Source organism: Atractosteus spatula, chromosome 6, assembly GCF_055471065.1.
Source record: "Atractosteus spatula isolate fAtrSpa1 chromosome 6, fAtrSpa1.hap1, whole genome shotgun sequence".
Classification (NCBI taxonomy): Eukaryota; Metazoa; Chordata; class Actinopteri; order Semionotiformes; family Lepisosteidae; genus Atractosteus; species Atractosteus spatula.
In genome coordinates this window covers 60,716,773-60,736,666 of record NC_142711.1, presented here as the reverse complement: position 1 = coordinate 60,736,666, position 19,894 = coordinate 60,716,773, and the positions used below count along the sequence as shown (strand labels likewise).

The 19,894-nt window shown below is 40.3% G+C and overlaps 1 protein-coding gene across 1 annotated transcript in view; it reads left to right on the top strand.

Moving 5' to 3' along the window:
- The window catches only part of slc22a23b (solute carrier family 22 member 23b), a 57,223-nt gene that overhangs the window by 4,178 nt on the left and 33,151 nt on the right, over positions 1-19,894 (top strand). The window contains exons 2-3 of the mRNA XM_088918182.1: positions 10,442-10,545; positions 11,817-11,971. Coding sequence (XP_088774308.1) covers positions 10,442-10,545; positions 11,817-11,971 — 259 coding nt within the window. The remainder of the gene's footprint in view (positions 1-10,441; positions 10,546-11,816; positions 11,972-19,894) is intronic.

The window sequence follows — 19,894 nt, the reverse complement described above, 5'->3', positions numbered from 1 at the left end:
GCAGAAGGGCCAGAGCCTATCCCAGCAGGCACCAGGCACAGGGCAGGACACACACTGGATATGACGCCAGTCCAACATGGGGCAAACACAGACCCAAACATGCACACTCACACCAGGGCCTGTGGGAAGAAGCTGAAGCACACGGAGGAAACCCACGTGATCATGGGGAGAACATGCAAACTCCACGCAGATAGCACCACAGGTCTGGAGTTGAACCCAGCGCCCAGGCACTAACCACTGCGCCAACATGCTGCCCCGAAACACAGTCATTTAAAGCAAAAATGGACTCTTCAGTAATTGATTTTTTTTTACCTTGAAGCTTTTAAATTCTCTTTATCACTTAATATACTTCGGTTAAGTCTTCAGCCAGGCAGGTCTTGTCTTGAACCTTGAAGGTGAATGTAGCAATTGATTTCAATCCCTAAACCGGTTCAGTAGCCAACCATACAGATCCAGATAAATTCAGACTAGAGGGCAATGACGGATATATTTTCTTTGCTTTTCCACACTTGTCATTAGAATGGCTTTCTGAAAAGACCATCTTCTACGTCCAAGCGTTTTAAAATGAATACATTCAGGACGGTCGCTGAAAACTGCAAAAACCCATCTGTCTTCGTGAACTTCGGCTATTTGCAGTCTTATGATAATTTTATTGAATGAATAATTATAGTTGTATCCAAAGGTGGCATGACAAGAAGCACCACTGCCTGTTAGCTCCTGGGTCTGATTCTGGGATGGGGGTATATTTTTGTGGGGTTTACAAGTTCTTCCTGTGTTTAAGTGGGTTCATGCCAGGGTCTGGTTTCCTCCTGCTTCCCATAGACAAGCTCTGTGTGTCCACTGGTGTCTTTAAACGATCCCCGTGTGGGAGTGAGTAAGTGTCCTGCTATGCACTGGTATTGCCCCTTCTTGCACCCTATATTCCTGCATGGATTCTGGATTGCAACACCCCTGGCAGGAAGAAGAGGCCTTCTGATGAAGGGTGAATAAAGCTTTTGAATAAAGCCTTTTTTCAAAGTCTTTATTCAAAACTGTTGTGGTGATTGAATTTTCAGTTTTTTAAGTTCTGCTATGTAAGCTTGTGGATCACATCAACTGTATCTTGTTTGAAAATTGCACAAGTGACATCACGTTTTGGTTATAATTGTATCTTGTAACAAGGTGTCTAGCACTCTATTGACACTAAGTCAATTTCAGAAAGTAGAAATTAGAAAGCCTGCAACAGCGTTTTAAACCCTAGGGGCTATTTGGAATTTCTAAATAACAGCAACAGGCCAGCCTGTTTGGGGGGAAAAAAACCCTTGTTCATTCTGTAGTTGTGTAAGACTGAAAAAGATATATAGGCTGATGTTTATTTTGAGTTACTCACAAAGTAATGAGTATCATTTACAATATGCGAGTATATGTAGTCGCAATTCATTTACAGAGATAAGTGACCGTTTGCGCAGTTAGATGCGTGTCCTTGCAGCAGCGGAATGCACACAGCTGGCCAGCTGACTGCTCCTCAGCTCGTTTTTACTGTGGTAGCGCTCGACAGTGTCATCCCAGGGGTGGCTGCGGTCATTTCCATGTCTTGCCCTGTATCGCAAAACGTGTCTTCCTGTTCCTCTGATTGTTTTGAGAAAGGGATCATTGTTAACATTATCAGTTGGTGTAAGTGTAAAAACGCTGATATGCATGTACGGAAATGAGCAGCTGAGGGAAGAGATTAAGAGTGCTTTTTTTTTGTTCTTGTGCAGTGTTTATTAGTGAGTTTCTAACCCGCCTGTTTTATTGACTGGCAAAGGGGAATTTGCCGTGATTGCAAGCTAAGCCAAATGTCTGACTGTGCACTAAATGTGACTGAAACAGCATTTCTTTAGAGAAGGGAGTTTCTGAGTGTCTTTAAAAGACACTTTGTTTATTTATGTGATAAATCTAGCCTAACTAAACTTATAAAGGACAGAGCACTGCCATTGTTGCAGTGTTGGTGCGATTGTCATTGTTGTGACTTCTGAAACGGCTGACTGGAAGTAGCAAACATGCAAGAAGTCACGTGAACTCAACGATTTACACTGGGCTTTTAAAATCTGATCTTTTACAGGTTTTATGATTGGATGTGATGGGAGTCATCTGAAAAAAGACTTGTAATGCATTGGAATTGTAAAGGAAACGTGAGTCTTCATGGCTAAAGCAGGGCTTATAGCCCTGAGAGAAGGAAAAAACTTCCACCGCTGTTAATGTTTATTAATCACTTCCAGACTTTGCGGTCTTTCATTTTTATGTAGCTTGTTTCAGAGAGGAGTGTAGTGTCAATTAGTGTGTCTCTCAAAGCCCTGTGAGATTTCAACGTGCCCTTGCTTATCTAGGATGCTCAGGAAAGTCTAACAGTTTATCAGGGGATAACACTGTTTAGGAGCGGATATGGCCTCTATGTGCTATCCAGTGTCAAATCTCGAATGGGTACATTTGGACATTGTATTTGGAGATATTGGTGGGAATGCCGACTAAATTTTGCAGAGCTAACCCATGAATTTCAGAGGCTTTTGTCATTGTGATTTCGGTCTTGGTGAGGGAAACTTATACTGTACAGCATGCAGGTTATTTTTGTCTTTTGCAGTTTTAAGTATGCCCCAAAGCAAACAGCAGCATGATATCAGCCTCTCTCCTGTGACTAGTTGTCATACACCTTTCAGAGCACTTGTCTTGCGAAGCCACATGTTTTCCAGGCTTAACTAGAATGTGTTCCATTCTAAGGCTTCACATTCTCTTTATTCTCTAGTTTAGCTTCAGCGTATGACGTAGTGATGCCACAACCAACTCTTATCTATTCTTGACACATTGCTGTACAATGTCCTGTAACAAGCTTGGTTAAAGGTCTAGGGAAAAAGCATTTTGTTATTAAAATATAGTAACATGTTTGTTCAAAAAGACATTGGATACTGAGTGAATTAATTGTTAGCCCAATAGTTCAAAAGCCAGATATTCAATTATAACTTAATATTAAGCTACAAAACAATTGTCATTTTTCTCATTTTCATTTGTTGCTGGCTCACTGATCTTTATGATGACATAATTAATGGTGGGTGTAAGAATTCTGATGTTTACAGAAGAAAATGCTTCCATACCTATTGAGTACCACTTGAACCTGCAACATGGCAGTGACCCAAAATATACAGTGCAACCAAGGTGTTCATCGGGGGAAAAGAGTTATAAATCTCCAGATTTAAATCCAACTGAGCATAACTTTACATGCCAAAGAAAAAAAAATATGTCGGAAACAAAGAATAAGAAAGAACTCAAAGTGACTACAGCAAAAGTGAGATGAAGCATTTCAGAAGATCACACAAGCGGTTTGGTGGGCCACAGACATCTTTTAGTTATGGCCTCAGATGATACGCAGCCAAGTTCTAATGTTTGCATTCTGAAATGTACTGAAATAAAATTTGTCCCAGTACTCATGGTTGTTTGAAATCAGTCGGTTGAATACAATATTTTTATTTTAAAATCGGATGCATGAAATCACCCGATAATGAGATATAAATTATATTTTACTTATCGTTCATTTAAGATGATGAATACAAATTGCTTGATTGTAAGGTATAAAAAGGCCTTTGACTTGGCAAAGCCCTGGTTGGTCACTAGTCTTCACTTACTGAAGGTGAAGTACAGTAACTCAGCCTTGTTTGCTTGGAGCTGTCATTTCTTGCTCTCCCCTGTTTTCTTCACATGAATAGAAGCTACTCTATGAAAGTGCTCTCTGTTAGCTGTTAATGTGTTGGTATACTGCGTCCATTCTGACACAAAGATGAATTGATCTGACAAAAGGAGAGAGTCAGGCTGAGCACAAGAAACTCTCTTGCCGGGAAGAGCCTTGCATGACTACTCTGACCTCCATGGTCCCCATATCTACTTTGACTAATAAAATTCCTTTTAAATCTGCAATTTACAATTAATCAAGCACATATTGATCTTCTACCTTTTAGATGTGAGGGGTTTTAGCCATCAGAGAGAGAATTTTGACCTGCAGACCATGGTTGTTTCTAGTTGCTATGGCTTTTAAAAGGCCTGAGTCAGAGCCATGGAGAAACTTTTTCTGAACCCCTAGAGCAATGGGGACTGGACAAGCCTTACTCTTGTAAGGAACTCATGGGAACGACTGTTGCACCTCAAGTACACCTAGATTGGAAGGAAAAGGGTCAATGGTTAGTGGACTGTGTACCGATTTACAAGTAGTCCCATGCCTTCAAACATAAGGAAACCAACTCATGTTGATTGTTCTGTCAACATTCACCCCATGAATTAATCAAACTGATTGCCTCATAAATAGCAATGGTTCACAGGCACTTCATAGAAGCCCTGTGTTTATTTGAAGATCTTATCCCACCTAAGGGAGATTAGCAGGTGGGCTCCGGTCCAGGCACCTGCAGGTCTTGACTGGAGGAGGCAAACCCCTCATCTCCACTTATACAGTGAGTCTTGTGCTTGAATATTACTGCATCTCTTCATGCACAGTACATGGCATCTCAAAGGGGACCTGCAACTGTTTTTATATTTAGGAGGTAAAGGAATCAGCATTGACAAGTGCATTTAAAACTACAATGAAGGTAAAACTTCCAATTTACAACACAAAATGGATTAAATTTCCAGGTATGCGCAGCACCGTGTTCTGAGATGCAGACCAAGGCAACAAAACCTCCGGTGACGTGATGCAGGCTTGTGAATACATCTCCTTCCATCCATCAGAAACATTGTTCTTGACTTAGAGAGGGTTTTGCCAACAAATACTACTTGTTAACTCTGCATGCAGAGCACGTTGGAACATTTCTGCGGTGAAATGACTGCTGCACGACCTGTAATTATTTGCTCATCCATCGCATTATACGAGTCATTGTGGTGACTAGTGAGCAGGAAGGGCTGCATCACGTCACAATGCCTGTCTCGCTCTCGCCTGTGGCAAGACCAGGGGTTTGCGACAACACGGCGACTTAAAGTACTTTCACAAAGTTCACGATTTTTTGCTTAATTCAAATTTTTAAAAATTTTCTATATCGCCAGTGAATTAATTTTGTTACCGAGATTTAATAAGAAGTTTGAGATATTGGGACTGCAGCTCCCCTTTAATTCACTGAGAGGACTGTAGAGGAGACTAATGTGACCCTGCTCATCCACGCTGTGTGCCAGTCAAGTTTTCTTTTGCAACTCTTATTTTCATTTTTTGAAGGCTATTTTTAAGTAGCTTCCATTATTACTGCCATTTGCTGCAGGACCTTCATCTATATGGATTTATTTTACAAAGCTCTTTCTTTCAGGAAAGAAAGACATCTGTAGTTTTACCATTATTCTTGTCTTGTTTGCATGCTTTTTGAAAGAACATGCTTGAACCCCTCCTCCTCGCTAGATTATCAGGATTTGGCATAAAATAGCTTTGAATGTTCGTCATATCGTTTTCTGCTGACTTAAGATTTTCTGGCTCCCAGCTAGCAGGAACTCTTCCTGTGCTCACTCATGATTTGTAGTGTCAGTGCTTCTGACAGAAATGCCAAACTCTAATGCAAGTTCTGCAAACTGTAGTTGGTGGTCAGACATTACCCTGCTTTCCACATCAGAGACTGTTTTTCCGGGCTGATCAGAGTCCTCTAGACTGACTGGAGATCATCTCCAGTCATTTCTCTGCCTAGTACGAACGTCCTTACCATCGTGTCACTGTGAAACAAGGACGAGCAGCTTCTCCTTGTACAACAGCCGATGGATTCTGTAGCCCTGGAAAGAATGGAATAGCTTTAGTGACCCATAAATGTTCATACAAAATTGAAATTATGCATACATTTTAAGTATATTGGCAGTTTACAATAATGCATATCAACTGTGCAATGGTCAAAATTATATGCGTGTTAGATGCATCATTTTTTAAAATGCCTCATAATTTAATTTGAGTGTGGACAGAGTATTTGAGATTATTCCTTCGGCTTGATATACAAACTGTTTCACAAAACCATGTGTGATGAATATTTTACAGGCTATAGCCGTGGAAGTAGAAACAGTCTGTTTTAGAAGTGTTAAATTTTGCCAGTACTAAGCCATTGTGCTGAATATAATGACATCTTTGGTGTTGACACATTAAACAGTAACTGCTGGGATTCAAGACAGAAATTTTAATCATATTTCAGATGCAGCAGATAGAGTAGGAGTTATATGAACTCAGTTGCTTTGAATATTTGGATTCTTAATATAGTCTTAGACAATCATTTAATCAAATATGGACCAAAATTATGTTGAACATAATGGTACTGCATCAATTTAGACCAAGTAGCTGGATTATACAAACATACAAATAGCAGTGGCTATTTATAGTAATAAATTAATAGTAATCTCCTCCAAGATCACGGTAGATTTCTGTTTTTTACATCTGGAAATTGCTTTTGCTTATGTCTGGAATCAAAGAAGCTTTTACTGTTTTATGATCTTGATTCAATCTAAAACAGACTCTTTAGAAATGTGCTGACTCGTGCAAATTACAGAGTACCTTTTTGAGTTCCAAATCCAAATTAGGAAATTAATCTCAAAAGAAACACTCATTTAGGGTAGTTATGTAGCATTAATTAAAAGCAGTGCAAACAAGTTCAGTAATAAATCAGTAATAAAGTAATGGCTTGAAATGTTAAGTATATGCATTCTTCAGAGAATAGCTACAAAAATGATTTCCTGACTGAGGGAATTGTCATTTACAGAATAGCTAAAGAAGCTAATTGTCTTTAGTTTAGGACAAACAGGACTGAGAGGAGAATTGAGCCAAGTTCAGTAAACCCTAAGAGATATACACTGCCTTGCAAAAGTATTCAGACCCTTAAAGTTTTCAAATGTTGCTGGATTACATGTGCTACACATCTTTTTCCATTTAGTATTTTCAAGAACTGAAATTGTACTTTCTGCACATGAAGCAGACTGACATTTTGCAGATAGTTTAACTTTACTGAACAGATTTCAGTTTAACATAAAAAACAAGGGAATTCCATGCCAAATCCCCAATGCAAACTACAGTTTCACATGTGAATGTTTAGTTTTGGTGCTTTTGATGTGATTAATTGTGTATGTGTCATAAAATGCCACATGTAGAAAAGTGAAAGCTAGGGTAAAATGTAGGAGATATAGTTTTTTTAGCTTACTTACAAGGTAAGATTTCTTTTATTCTCATCCAGTGGTGTCTACAGCTGGCCTTCCCAGTCCCTCTCTTTGTGACCCCATTGTCTGCTGGTTTTCATTCCAGCCTCATTGAACTACTAATGTGATTTGTTAGCCCTTTAAAATAGGTTCTGTTGCGGTTTTTCAAGTTTTAACATATTTGGAAGTTAATTTTCAAACCCCTTATAGCTGCAGAGCTGAAAACAATTCAGAAACGCCGCTTCAGCGAATTCTTAGTTCAGTGTGGGGCTCAGTTAGATGGCGGAAGGTGCGAGCCGGAGATAAACCCAGCAGGCGGTGAGGTCACTGTGACTGGGACTGGAGGCCTCTGTCCCAGGCGGCAGGCTTGAGGCCTTAGAACTCGGAACTGGAAGGCTGTGGCCTCTGATCCTAGGTAGGATGTTCCTGTTGTGTAAGAGAGGAATTTCCTCCGAATCGCTCCAGTAAAGTACCCAGCTGTGCAAATGGCTGCTTTGGATAAAAGCATCTGCCAATTAAAATTAATAATTAATTAATTAAACTGTGCAGAGACACACTGAAGAAGGGGCAGCATGTCCTTCAAAGTCAGGTCCTTTGTCCTTTGTCCTCTTCTAATTGGAAGGTTTTATGAGCCCATGTTTCTGTTTATAGCTTTCGTTTGAAGGGAGAAATACTCCAGATTCCCTTTAAGGTGGCCTGTGCTTTACTTTAGACATGCCCATTTGCAGCCTATTCACTTTCCAGGGAGATTTTCACCACCTTTCTCTTTTGCAATTCCCCTCTCAAATATTTGGATTTTCAGGAGGGGAGTGTGTATATTGATGCAATACATAACATTTGAGGAATGAAGTGTGTGAGAGGGCAGCTATATCCGAATGTGTCTCTTAACATGCCTGGGAATTGAATACAGGGGCAGTTGGACATGGAAGCTTCACTTATAGAAGTAATACAGACCCAGTTTTCTGTACACTCTCTGAAAACTACCAAAGAGCTTCTGTTATAAAACAGGAATGAAACAGCACCTTTCTTTGTTAGAGTCTGATCCTACGTAAGCTCGGATACCTCTCAGCCACACCTGGACAAACTTTATTGTTTGCATACTGAGTTGCAATAGTCTTGTTCTTAAGTCTTTGGCTGTAAACGCCCAGTTCTATAAACATTATGGTTTTTTTTCATGACGCCACAAAATTGCTTATTCATTTCATGTACTACAATAAACATTTACCATAAAAAGGAAAGTCTGTCCATTGTCCTTATCCGATATGTGGTGTTTGTCAGGGAACAACTGAGTAAACATGAAAGTATTGTACTGTAGGTGTCTGTGTTGCATCCTCCCAGAGCCTACTAAACTTGAGTTTTAGATGCTGCAGGTTTACACAGGAGTTAATCTCCAGAATTTTTTCTTCATCTTTGGTATAAATAATAGTCCTTTAATGTATAGCTGTGGCAGCATACTGTGTGTGGGTAAGTATCTGGTCTCATAACTGACAGGTTGTGGGTTCAAGTCCCCTCTGCAGAGACTGCAGTTGTACCTCCAACAAGGCTCTGTAATCCAATTGCTATAGTTCACCCAGTTGTATGAATGGAGACCAGCACTGCTGGAAGGAACCCCTGCGTTGGACTGGTGTCCAGTCCAAGCCAGGGAGTCGCATGCTCTCTCGAACCCTAAACACAACAGACAGGATCAGCTTGGGCCAAGTGTACCGATGTCTACCAAAATGTATGGCTATCTACCAAAGTGTATAGCTATACCATTCAAATTAAACCTGCTGCATGGGGTTCACAATTAGGGTAGGTGCTGCGAATCCCTGCATGTGCTGATTCCTACAAGGCAGGTAGCCACCAGCTATGAGGGTGCGTCAGGGATTCGGATTTTGAATAATGCGTAATTTTGCCAATTTGGTCTGAAATTAATGGGGTTTTAGAAACAATTTATATGGGGGAGAGCAAAATGATATTCTTTCAATGCTGATAAATTACATGCAAATGAAACACCTAGGACCCCATCCGAGATGTGATTGTAATGTTGCTGGTCTTTCTCTTGGAAATGTCAGGCTGTGGGTGTTTTACTGCGCTGCTTGATTCAGCCTAGGTGTGCTAGGTGGGTGTGTGCGGCTAATGTACCTCGGTTTAAATTCAGCTCCTGTGCTCCAGTCAGCCTGGCACCGATTTCATGGAATTATATGGGCGTGATGTAGGCTCTCCTACAGGCAGAATTATACTTATATAAAGTACTTAAAGTACTTAAATTCATTTACTGCACTTTTTTCAGGTTAACTATGGATGCTTTCACCTTACTTTAAATTAGATGAAACCTGAAAGACCCAGAGCAAGATGGTGCCTTTGCTAACTTAATCTTGTCTTTAAAAAAAAACCCTTTCCACATTCTCTTGATTGGGGCCTTGAAGGCTGTGAAGACCCTCTGGTCTTTATTGTGCTATAAAACGCCATAAATTGTTTTGACAGCTGGGAGCACAGAAGATGCCATAAAACGTCACAAAAAGATTTGTTTCCCTTTCCTTGCTTATTAAACCGCGTGATGTGTTGGGTTGAAGGGAAAGAGGAAGTGTCTGAAGAATGCTTCTTAATACAGCACTGATAATGGGTGAAAAAGAAAAAAAGAAATTCTAAATTAATCCTTTTTAGGGCATTAAAAAATGAACAAAGCCAAAAGTTTTTTTTTTGTTCTTGAGTCCCTGACAATTAAATTTTTTCTACAACATTATAATGTAATACAAGGAAAAAGACTGCCTTACCAAACTGTTTCTTCTGGTTTTTTGCTTACCTTATGATATGATTTTAATGTATTTGTTTTTCGTGGAGTTTTGGGTGAGGTGGAGCGGGAGGTGGAGGTGGAGGGTGGCTTTCAACTGTGGTCAGAGTCTGTGACTGTCCAGAGAAATAATGAAGCGGGACTGTGGTACTCGCACAGATAGCAGAAACAGGCGTGCCTGGGAGTGAGAGACTGTCCAGAGGAGGTCAGAGCTCAGTCTGCACACACTGGAAGATACCCAGATCCGGGCTCCATCCCCTTAGCCACCTTAAGAAAGACAGCTTCAGCAGGCACGCCGGTACACAAGTAATCTAAACCACAGAAGACTTGTATTGCTGCTCCTGTAGCTCTAACGTGATGTACCCCTTTCAGGTTTGGAGGTAGTTTGCCGGGCAGTAATATCTCCAAGTGAAGCTTGATGCTGAAACAGCTACAAAAGAATCCTAAATCCTGAGAGTTATCTTCGCAACCACTCGTGTCTTAATGGAAAAAAAATGGTTAAAATGCTTTTGTTTTGGTTTTGTTTAGTGGGACTTGGTATGCCAATCAGCCTGGAAGGTCCACATTGCCAAATTTTCTCTACTGGTGGGCTCCATTTTTGGATACTTGGTGATGGGAGTACTAGCAGATTGGTAAGTGCCGTTCCTTATTCCCGTGTTTTACCAGTGTTTACAGGTAGTTTGTAAGTGTTGTCATTTGCTCTATGCCATTCCACAGGGGCTTGTTAGCACAGGTGAAAAAATCAGGGTAAACACGCTTGCTTTTATAGTTACATGAAAGATGAACGCTGAAGGAACTGATCAGTTTTAGCCAGACGAATACGAGGGGAGCAAAGGTATCGACGAACTCCACCCCACAGATTTCTTTAGAATGGATAGTGAAAAACAAAATGGAGGGCACAAGTGGACTGACTTCTTCCAAGAATCAGCTGGACAAGATTCTTAGATCAATTAGATGGACCAAATGGCCTCCACTATTTTGTAATTTTTTTTGAATTTCTTAAAGGTTTTTTTTTTGGGGGGGGGGGCATATGTGTCTCTTCTGTCTTGGCTCCAGTGTATTGTTGGTCATAGGAGGCATTTCTTATTCCGCCTTCTGCTGGCAGGCCCTGCTCATGAAAACAGTCCAGACGTGGCTGTGTTTCACGCTTAAGAACATAAGGAAAGTTGCAAAGGAGAGGCGCCATTTGGCTCCTCTTACTAATTTTATTGCGACAGCTAACATTTAAGTGCAGTGTTGATATGCTTTTATAATGAACTTTAGCCAGATTATTAACAAGCTAACATAACCATTTACAGTTGTTACCATGTTTACTTAACTTTATGCTTAATTTTTCTAACTTTTGGTGTACACTGTGCCAATTTCCGAAACTGGTGTTGTCTCAGTTGTGTGAGCTTCAGGTTACGTAAATAAAGAAGAGATTAAGAGTATACATATGGATTTTTTTTACACCAGTCGGGTTTTATGGCCATTCTAGGTGGCACAGCGGCATACTGGTTAGCACTTTGGCCTCACAGCACTTGGGTCCTGGGTTCGATTCGAGACTGGAGCGTCCTCCGTGTGGCGTCTTAATGTTGTACTTGTCTGTGGGTTTTCTCCAAATGTTCTGGTTTCCTCCCACCTCTTGCTGGACAAGCTGATTGTCTCTGGGTTTGTCCCTGCGTGTGCCTGCCTCACAGTGGCCTCGTGTCCTGTCCAGGGATGGGTCTGGGCAGCCGGAGCCTCTGGGCTCGTGGCTGGGCAGAAGCTCTGCATCAGGCAGGCTATGATGAGGGGCCCCTGTGGCACTGCTGAAGGGGAAACTCAGTGCCTTCAGGCAAGGTGAAAGTGGGCCAAAACATTGCAAATTCCACAAGGCATCAGTATGGTAAATACTCTAATTATCTGCCATTTTGTCTTTCAGGTTTGGGCGGCATCTGGTTCTAATTACATCAGTGGTATTCATGCTGATATTCGGCCTCACGGTGGCTTTCTCTGTGGATGTGCCGATGTTTAGCTCGCTGAGGTTCTTTGAAGGATTTTGTCTAGCAGGGATCACGCTTTCCTTGTATGTAATGAGTAAGTACCTCTTATTCTCTAAACTGCGGTACTGACTCGCCAGATGTGGTAATTGATCATTCCTCCTGTCAGTGTCAACAGTCGAATACATAAATTGTTGTCATAAAATGAAGTGCTAACGGGACTTCAGCTGTGTCCTTTTCAGAGAAGCACATTCCGTCTGTTCATTTTCTCCTTCACAGCTTCACAGTAACCTCTGTTTTTTATGCGCCTGGTCAAGCCATCCCATGTTCAACCGTGATTCATGCACATATGGTTGAGGCTGAAACAGAGCTGGTTTTAATAATACTTAAAACTTTTAGGATTAATAGTAAGACATGGATAAGGGGAATACATTTTATAATTTCATTCTAAACTGCCTACTTATTTCCACTTGGTAGCCTTTCTTGTTCATTGTCTCAACATGAATTTTTTGGAGGAAAGGAAGGATTAAAAAGTGACATCATAGAGTCACGAACGGGCACTCGAAAGATCTAGCCCGTTTGGTTAAGGATCTCATCCAGCCGTGTCTTGAAAGAAGAGAGATTATCGGCTTCAGCCACACCTGGCTAGCTTGTTCCACACCGTCCCGACCCTGTTGGTGAAGAAGAGCCTCCTGTTCTCGCTTTTAAAGCACTTCCACCGTGTGTCCGCTCGTGCGCTCTGCTCCGTGTTTTGCCGTTCATTCTGAAGAAGTCCTCTGGGTTCGTTTTGCCCGTGCTCTTGAGGATTTTGGATACTTGTGCTCGGGCCCCCTTGTAATCGTGTCTGCTCAGTGCTGGAAAGGTTCTGTTGTGTCACCCTGTCAGAGCAGGAGAGTAAATCGATGTCATACCAGCACCCTCCCTCTTCCCCCATCACTGTGGGTGTCTCTCTGGGTCCCCCGTTCGGCAGCAGCACTTGGGCATCTGGCCAACATTTTAATTTGGTGTCGCTGCTGATCCCCAGCCTCTTACAGTTTAGTAGTTTAGTAGTTTAGGAAATAAATCAAATCTCAGTAACACAGCTTACAGTCCTCTAGATTTTGTAACTCTGCGGTGATGACAAAAATCTAGGAATTATGAAAAATATTTAACTACAATTACAGATCAACTACTTTCCAGTTGCTGAGGTATGTTTTTACCTATTCTGGCAGAGTTTATTCTCCATCCAGAGTATGAGAGTTCCTGTCTTAAATTAATGTCTCTTGCACCATAGAACTAATGTAATTAGGCACATTCAAGGCAGAACGTTTGAACTGTTATTCTATGTTACATCTCTTCAAATGATTTGTTTTTCGATTTATTTAGGTTTTCGCTTACCGTGAAGTTTTTCATGCTTAAACTGAGTGCAGGTTTGAAATGGAAACATCAGGTTCATTGACTTGTGGGATTAATGTCTTGTGATCATATTATTGTTTCCTAAACAACAAAGTGCCCCAAAGATAAGCAGGGTGTACAAAGTATCAGCTATGACCCTCGTGAAGGTTTCTAGAGTTAAAAAATGAGTCTGTTTTCAACCTACAATGAAGAACACAAATATCCCGTTTTGGCAGCGCTGTTTCCTCAGAATTACTCAGCATTCTTGTTTTCTCCCAGGACATGAGTTCAGCAGTCTGTAAAGTCAATGACCTCCAATAAAAATATTGTAGCAGAAAACGACTGGCACTTTCTAAAAAAGGTCAGATGGGCCTTTAAGAAGAGTATTGTGTAAGTCTTACTTTGCTGACATCAACAACTGACTGAAGTCCATCTCAGTATGTTTACATATATGCAACATCTGCTTTTTTCACAGTGGAAAGAGAATGGGAGAACTCTTGATGAATCTCTTTGTGATGGCTGAAGTGGAACAGTTATGAGCTTAGACAGATTGGAAGTAGCATTTGAGAATCTGCATTTTCATTAGCATTTCATTCTTTATCATTGGCGGTTATGTTAGTTTGCTTGAAAATTTCACTGTAAGCCTATGCTAGGACATATTTAAGTTGAAGCATTACATTGTAAAAATAAGTTTTAATTTCCCAGAAAATAAAAGGTGTGGTGTGAGTGGTGGGTGTCTTAATGAACACAGCCTATTCGTCTAGGAGATTAATTTGGTCAATTATTGTGCACTTACGTCCTGTAGTATGTTTGGTGATTGATGGAGCTTCTAAAATAGCCTATGCAATGTCAGACTAAATGTTTGTCCAGGAAGAATGCCTGTAACTGGCTCATAATTGACCTTGCAGTAGACACAGCGCCTGTTTAAACTGCACTGTTGCAATGAATGTCCGGAGTTCGGGCAGGGAGCCAAGGGCATTAGAAATGGTGGGTTGACTCCTTGTCATCGTAATGTGTTCTCTGCTGTTACCTTGGAAACTATATATGTTCTTTGAAGGCTTTGCAGATATAATATCTTAAAAGGCTTCTTAAAATAGTCTACAAAGCTGTCTTTTTGGCGCAGTTTCAGAAAGCCATGTGATAACACATGGTAAATTGGGCTTCCAACAAATACACCTATAGATTTTGATCTTCTCTTATTGTCATTGGCATATTGACTTGATTTACTTTATTCACCGTATTATTAGCCGGAATGGATGAAAAATACCCTCTCATGGAGGTGGAATGAAAATTCTGGAGATTAAACAGAAATTATTCTAAAACCATCAAGTGTGCTTTGGATTTTCTACATCAGGTATAAATCTGAGCACTTGAGAGCTCTTCAGCCAGTAGAAGCGCTCTCTTGTAGCATCGGAAGAGGCCTATGGTCCTTAGAGCCTGTTCCTGTCGCAGCTACGTGACCAGGATTCCCCATGCAGGAACGCTTGACTGGTAGAGAGCAGGGTGGCCTGTGTTTGGTCAAGCTGTGCATCAGCAACCCCTAACGGTCTGCAGGCCGTGTGAAGCTTTCTTGTGTGTTACTGCTAGAGTCCCACCCCTCCTGCATTCAGTGATAACTCTGGGGTAGGACTTGTAGTGTAAAAAACAGCAGATGGCTCTGAAAGTCCATGTTACAGAGCAAGGTGTTCGCTTAAAGCACCCATCCTGTGTTTATGCAAAGATTGGAGAAGTGAGCACAGTCGACTAACTGCTGATTTTGAATTGAGGGATATGAATATATATATATACTGTAAGTAGCTGGCAGTTTCATTTTACTATGTTTGTAAGAGAATCTCAAAATCAGAAATTTTGTTTTGAAACATTACGCCATCAGGTTTGGTGCCTTTTAACTGTAATTACTTGTCTTGTCTTAGATTTTTTTTTTGCTGCCTGTAGAGTTAGAAGCATGTATGTTCAAGTGGAAAACTGTTTAGTATAGTTTGTACGGTGGGTACACAAACTTCCTTTCTTTTCTGTCTTTTCGACTGTTCTTCTCCTTTTGTTTTCAATATCTAGAGGATAAGAAAATCGAGGGAGACTTAATTAAACAAAGCAGTAAAAACATATTGTTCAATTTGTGCGATTTAGTATAATCACCTCATACAAACCTAAACAGAAACTGCTCACATCCCCAGAGCAGGTTCATGCAAAATAGTGTAATACGCTGTGGTATGGGGGTGAATTGGTGCTGTATTATAGAAATAAGCGACTAAGAAGGCTGTCTTAGTTTGAAAGGAATTGTTGTCCATATAACAGCAAACAACAGAAAAGGATTTGCTTTCAAGATGCTTAAGAGACATGCCTCTTCAGAAGTGCATTTGTGGACTAAAGAGGAATGTTTTGAATCAGAATCTCTGTTAAATGTAATAGCCTTTGGGTTAAAATTCCAGCAAATTCATGGGCTGTTCTCTAAACCTGTCTGTGAATTATTCTTGGCCAATCTTCTGAAGGACAGTGATCATGTTGAATTTTCCATTTACCTCTATTTTCTTCCAGCAGTTTGGAATACCACCATCAAACATCACGTGGACAAGCACAGCCTATGTTAGAAAGGTGGTTCTATAATGACTGTATCAGACATAGCAAGGACATGGTCATAAATCATGAAAACATGGTGTCCGGTATTTAAATGTTTAGCTTCAGCACGTTAGAGCACCATCGTATGGACATTTTTAAGGCCTTTTGCCCTACAGCATCTTCTGCAAAGTCCAATATCTGTTCACAAAGAAATCTTGTCTTTACTGCTTTAAACCAAAGTTATTGGAAGGATGCTGTTCATTTAGTAGGACAATGAAAATCATAGGTGGGTAACTTTATTTGTTTAGGATTTCCTAAACATACAAAGTGCAGTGCCACGAATAAACTTGTGCAGTCCTCGGCTGATCCGTGTTCTTGTATATTCTAGACCTGAAAAGTAATTAGATCTTCATGAAATTAACTTCAAAGTACTTTATTCATCCCAGGAGACCAGTTTAAGGAGCAAGTGGTACAAAATACAACAGAAGACAAAGACAAAGACAGATAAAAAAATAACAAAAACATTGTTAAGAAAAAGTACTGTATACATAGGTGTAATGGTAAACAGACCATAAAAGTTGGTTGTCCCCCTTACTTCACATGTCATTGCAGCTAAAACCTTGAGTTTGTAAATATTAACCCTTTTGGTTAATTTAAAGGATTACCATTTTTAATATAACGTTAAGTTTCACGGTATGAATTGTAATTCCCGTGAACTGGGGATTTGCAAACTTTTTTTTTCTCGGCGCTGTATGTATTAAAGACAAGGCCTGCGTTCACACCCTGTTTTTCATAGGGCTTTTTTGCAAAGTGTTGTGTTTGTGGAGAAGAGTACTTTGGTTCAAGATAGGAGTTCAGCTGTAGCTGCAGATCTGGCACTTAATCAAAGGCAAGTTGCAACGAGTAGAATACAGATTGTCCTCAGGCTGGAAGAGATTCTTGCCCTTTCACGCTTTGCAAAACATGATGTCAAGTTAACTCTGCTGGTGTTTTTCCTCTCTTGGCGTTTCCCCATAAATGTCATGTTGTCTTGGGTTTTTTATACATGTTTAAAACGGTGTCACTGAACTGAATTACTCTGGCCTCGCTTAGATGGACTGAGACAGAGTAGGAGCCCTGGTGAAATAACATGACAGGGAACTGTCAAGCTAAATGGAAGTAAGGCTTTTGTCTTCAATACTTGTGCTGCCTGCTTTCCAAAAATCGCTTTATTACGCTTTATGCATTTTTAAAAACGTTTTTTTGGTTATTGCAACTTTGAAGCTGACCGAATCGGCCTGCTCCCAGCTTGTGTTGTTTGTGGGCAGTCTCCTCCAGAAGCACTTTCCAGTTTTCGCAGTTCTGTTTATGTCCTTTGCTAATGCTTCATGGCCCTTGTACGTCCATCTGTTTTGACTCTTCTATTTATTGTTATAAATGTCTTTTAGTAATTTTATTCCCTTTTTTAGTGGTCCTCTTACCAACACTAAAATATGTCAGTATTTTTTGGTGAGGCCTACCCAATTTGTTTTATGTAAAGCCTGTTTTGACTTCCGTTCTACAGTAAATATCTAGTTTCAGATCTAAGATTTCCACTTTTCATTCCTCCACCTACACTATCCTGGTAATCCCAGTTGATGCTTTTTATAGTATCAGACAATTTTCTGTACATATCGTCTCACAGTGTGCACTATTTACTTTGTGCTATACAGATTGGAACGGGGTGTTCCAGCAGATATATATTACTATGGTAACCCACTGCACTCAACACCAGTTTACTGTAAAACTTTTAATGTTGTATTCATTATTTCATTGTTCATTGGAATTGTTTTTACTTTATTGTGCTAAGTAATTATGTAAATTCTCACAAATGTTTGTTTTGGTACACTTCTTGGAAATACAATACAGTAGTTAGACAGTAGAGTGTTGTGAAAGGTAATAGTGCTCAGTGAAGCAGGTAATGTGTCTTCTTAAGTACTCCTTTCCTTGATATTATTTGTGAAGGCTGTACAGAATGTATGTTGGGTTGAAACTCCTTAGTTGTGCTTAATTGTCCGTTACAGATCCACATCACACAAGACCCTGATCGTTTGGGGTATCTTGATCTTGTAAGAATTTCCTGTTGCTTTAACTAAATTTTAATGATGAGATTTGCCTTTGGTCCATTGGTTTAGATATCTGTTGATAGGTTTAAATGGAGAACATTTGAAATCTGAGACACAGTGTTTCTGGGAATAAGCAAAACATTATTAGATAAAGTATTCTCCATTGTATCTGGCATTACAATACAGCTTGTAAAACATACCTGCTTGCCCAGAACCACATTACCTAGTATGCAATCATCATTAATTCTTTACAGACTGTGAAACCCTGCAAGTTTAAGTGTAAGTTTATACTGTACTGTACATGCACCCATTATAGGCTTCACTACTATATCATCTCACATTCACATCAACCCAGTAGAGTATGTAGAATATGTTATGTTAGAACATGTTAGTATACATCTCCCACTGTTGTAGGTCAGGTGCTTCTGTCAGTCTAATCTGCTTGGTTAATGTGGCCCTTTTAGCAGCCGTTGACTTTCTGATCAAAAGCTATGAATTCTAGAAGCAAGTTTGGCTGGCTGTGTTTTGGTCTTTCCTTCTGGCAGTGCAGTAGTTAGTGAGTAAGTTTGTATCTCCAGATCTTTCGCAGAGCACATCTTGGCAGAGATGGGCATCTCTTCGACACTCTCGCTGACAGCTTTGTTTCTGCTGATCAATACAGCAGGGCTGTTTTCTTCTCTCCCCATTCTCCAGAGCACTTCTGTGATGGGGATCGGATCTGCATGCTGAACTGCATTTGACCTAAATCCTTGATTTAATCAAAATCAGCAGGGAAATCAAAGCTACTGTTTACTCCTCATTGTTCTGGGGAAATTTAATTCAAGGACTTGATATTGGTGGGGATGATTACTAACCGAACAGGACTGTCTTCTAATGATATATTTCTGTCCCGAATGATTTCCTTGTTGTCAACAGAGGACATTGATTAAGAAGCTTACTAACCGTGTGTGTCACATATTCAGTTTCTTTATGGTTCTGGTTTTAATTAGATCACTTGTTTGAGGAAACAAGGTTTTTCATAAGCTTTGCTCCTTCTGTCTTCAATATACATATCACACTAATTGCAATAATAGGATTTTTTTTCTTGAGATAACTGAATTAATTCTACTCAGATATTCTGATAGCAGTTCATGATAGCAGTTGAGGAACATATCACCCACAAATAAGTCGGACTGGGAGTTTCTAGTTGCAAACCATATTAAAAAGTTATATTTTTGCGCAAAAGGCATGTGGTGTTTATTTACGGATTTATTTCATGAGCCTTACAAAAATCGGAATAAACAGTCTTATCAACAAAATCTGTTTTCATGTGCAGGTGACTCAGTTAAACTGTTTTGTCACTGGTGGTATAAGGAAGGCAAGTGGAGGGTGTGGTCCATGAGTCTTTCGTCTCGGATATGAGCTGGCCACGAGGGCCGACGGCAGCTTTTTTTCTGGGGTTGTATTAGCTCACTGATACATGCTCGTACTCGTACCACAGTCGTACTGCAGTTCTTGTAATAATTACTGTCCTCATTCTGGTGAGAAACAGCCATGTTACTTTGGGCCATGACTGGCTGTTGAACAAAATACTGGGATCTGTGTTGGAGTCATTTAGCACGTGCGTTCTTCTATATTTCCCATCCTGCCGTTTTCAAACCTTCAGGAGCTCCTAATCATTTTGTTCTTAGTGGCAAGTGCTGAATGGCGCAGGCCGAATCTTCATGTGTATCGTTATGATGGAGGGACAGGAGGAGTGTTATTCTCTATGGTCAGGTTTCTGAAAGCAGCTGCTGTACCCTCGGAAGCAGTTTTTACAACGAGCGATGAACCTTTTTAAAAAAAAGATTATATTCCAATTTGAACTTTTGTTCTTGTACATTCTGGGGAATTGTACCCCAGTGGAGATGTAAACTCCAAGCTCAAACTCAATTGCCGATGAGATAGAAAAGAGAGCCTGATGTGCAGTGTCAGTTGAAAACAGCTGACGAAATGCTGTTTGCGTAGGGGTTTTGTTGATAGTGGTG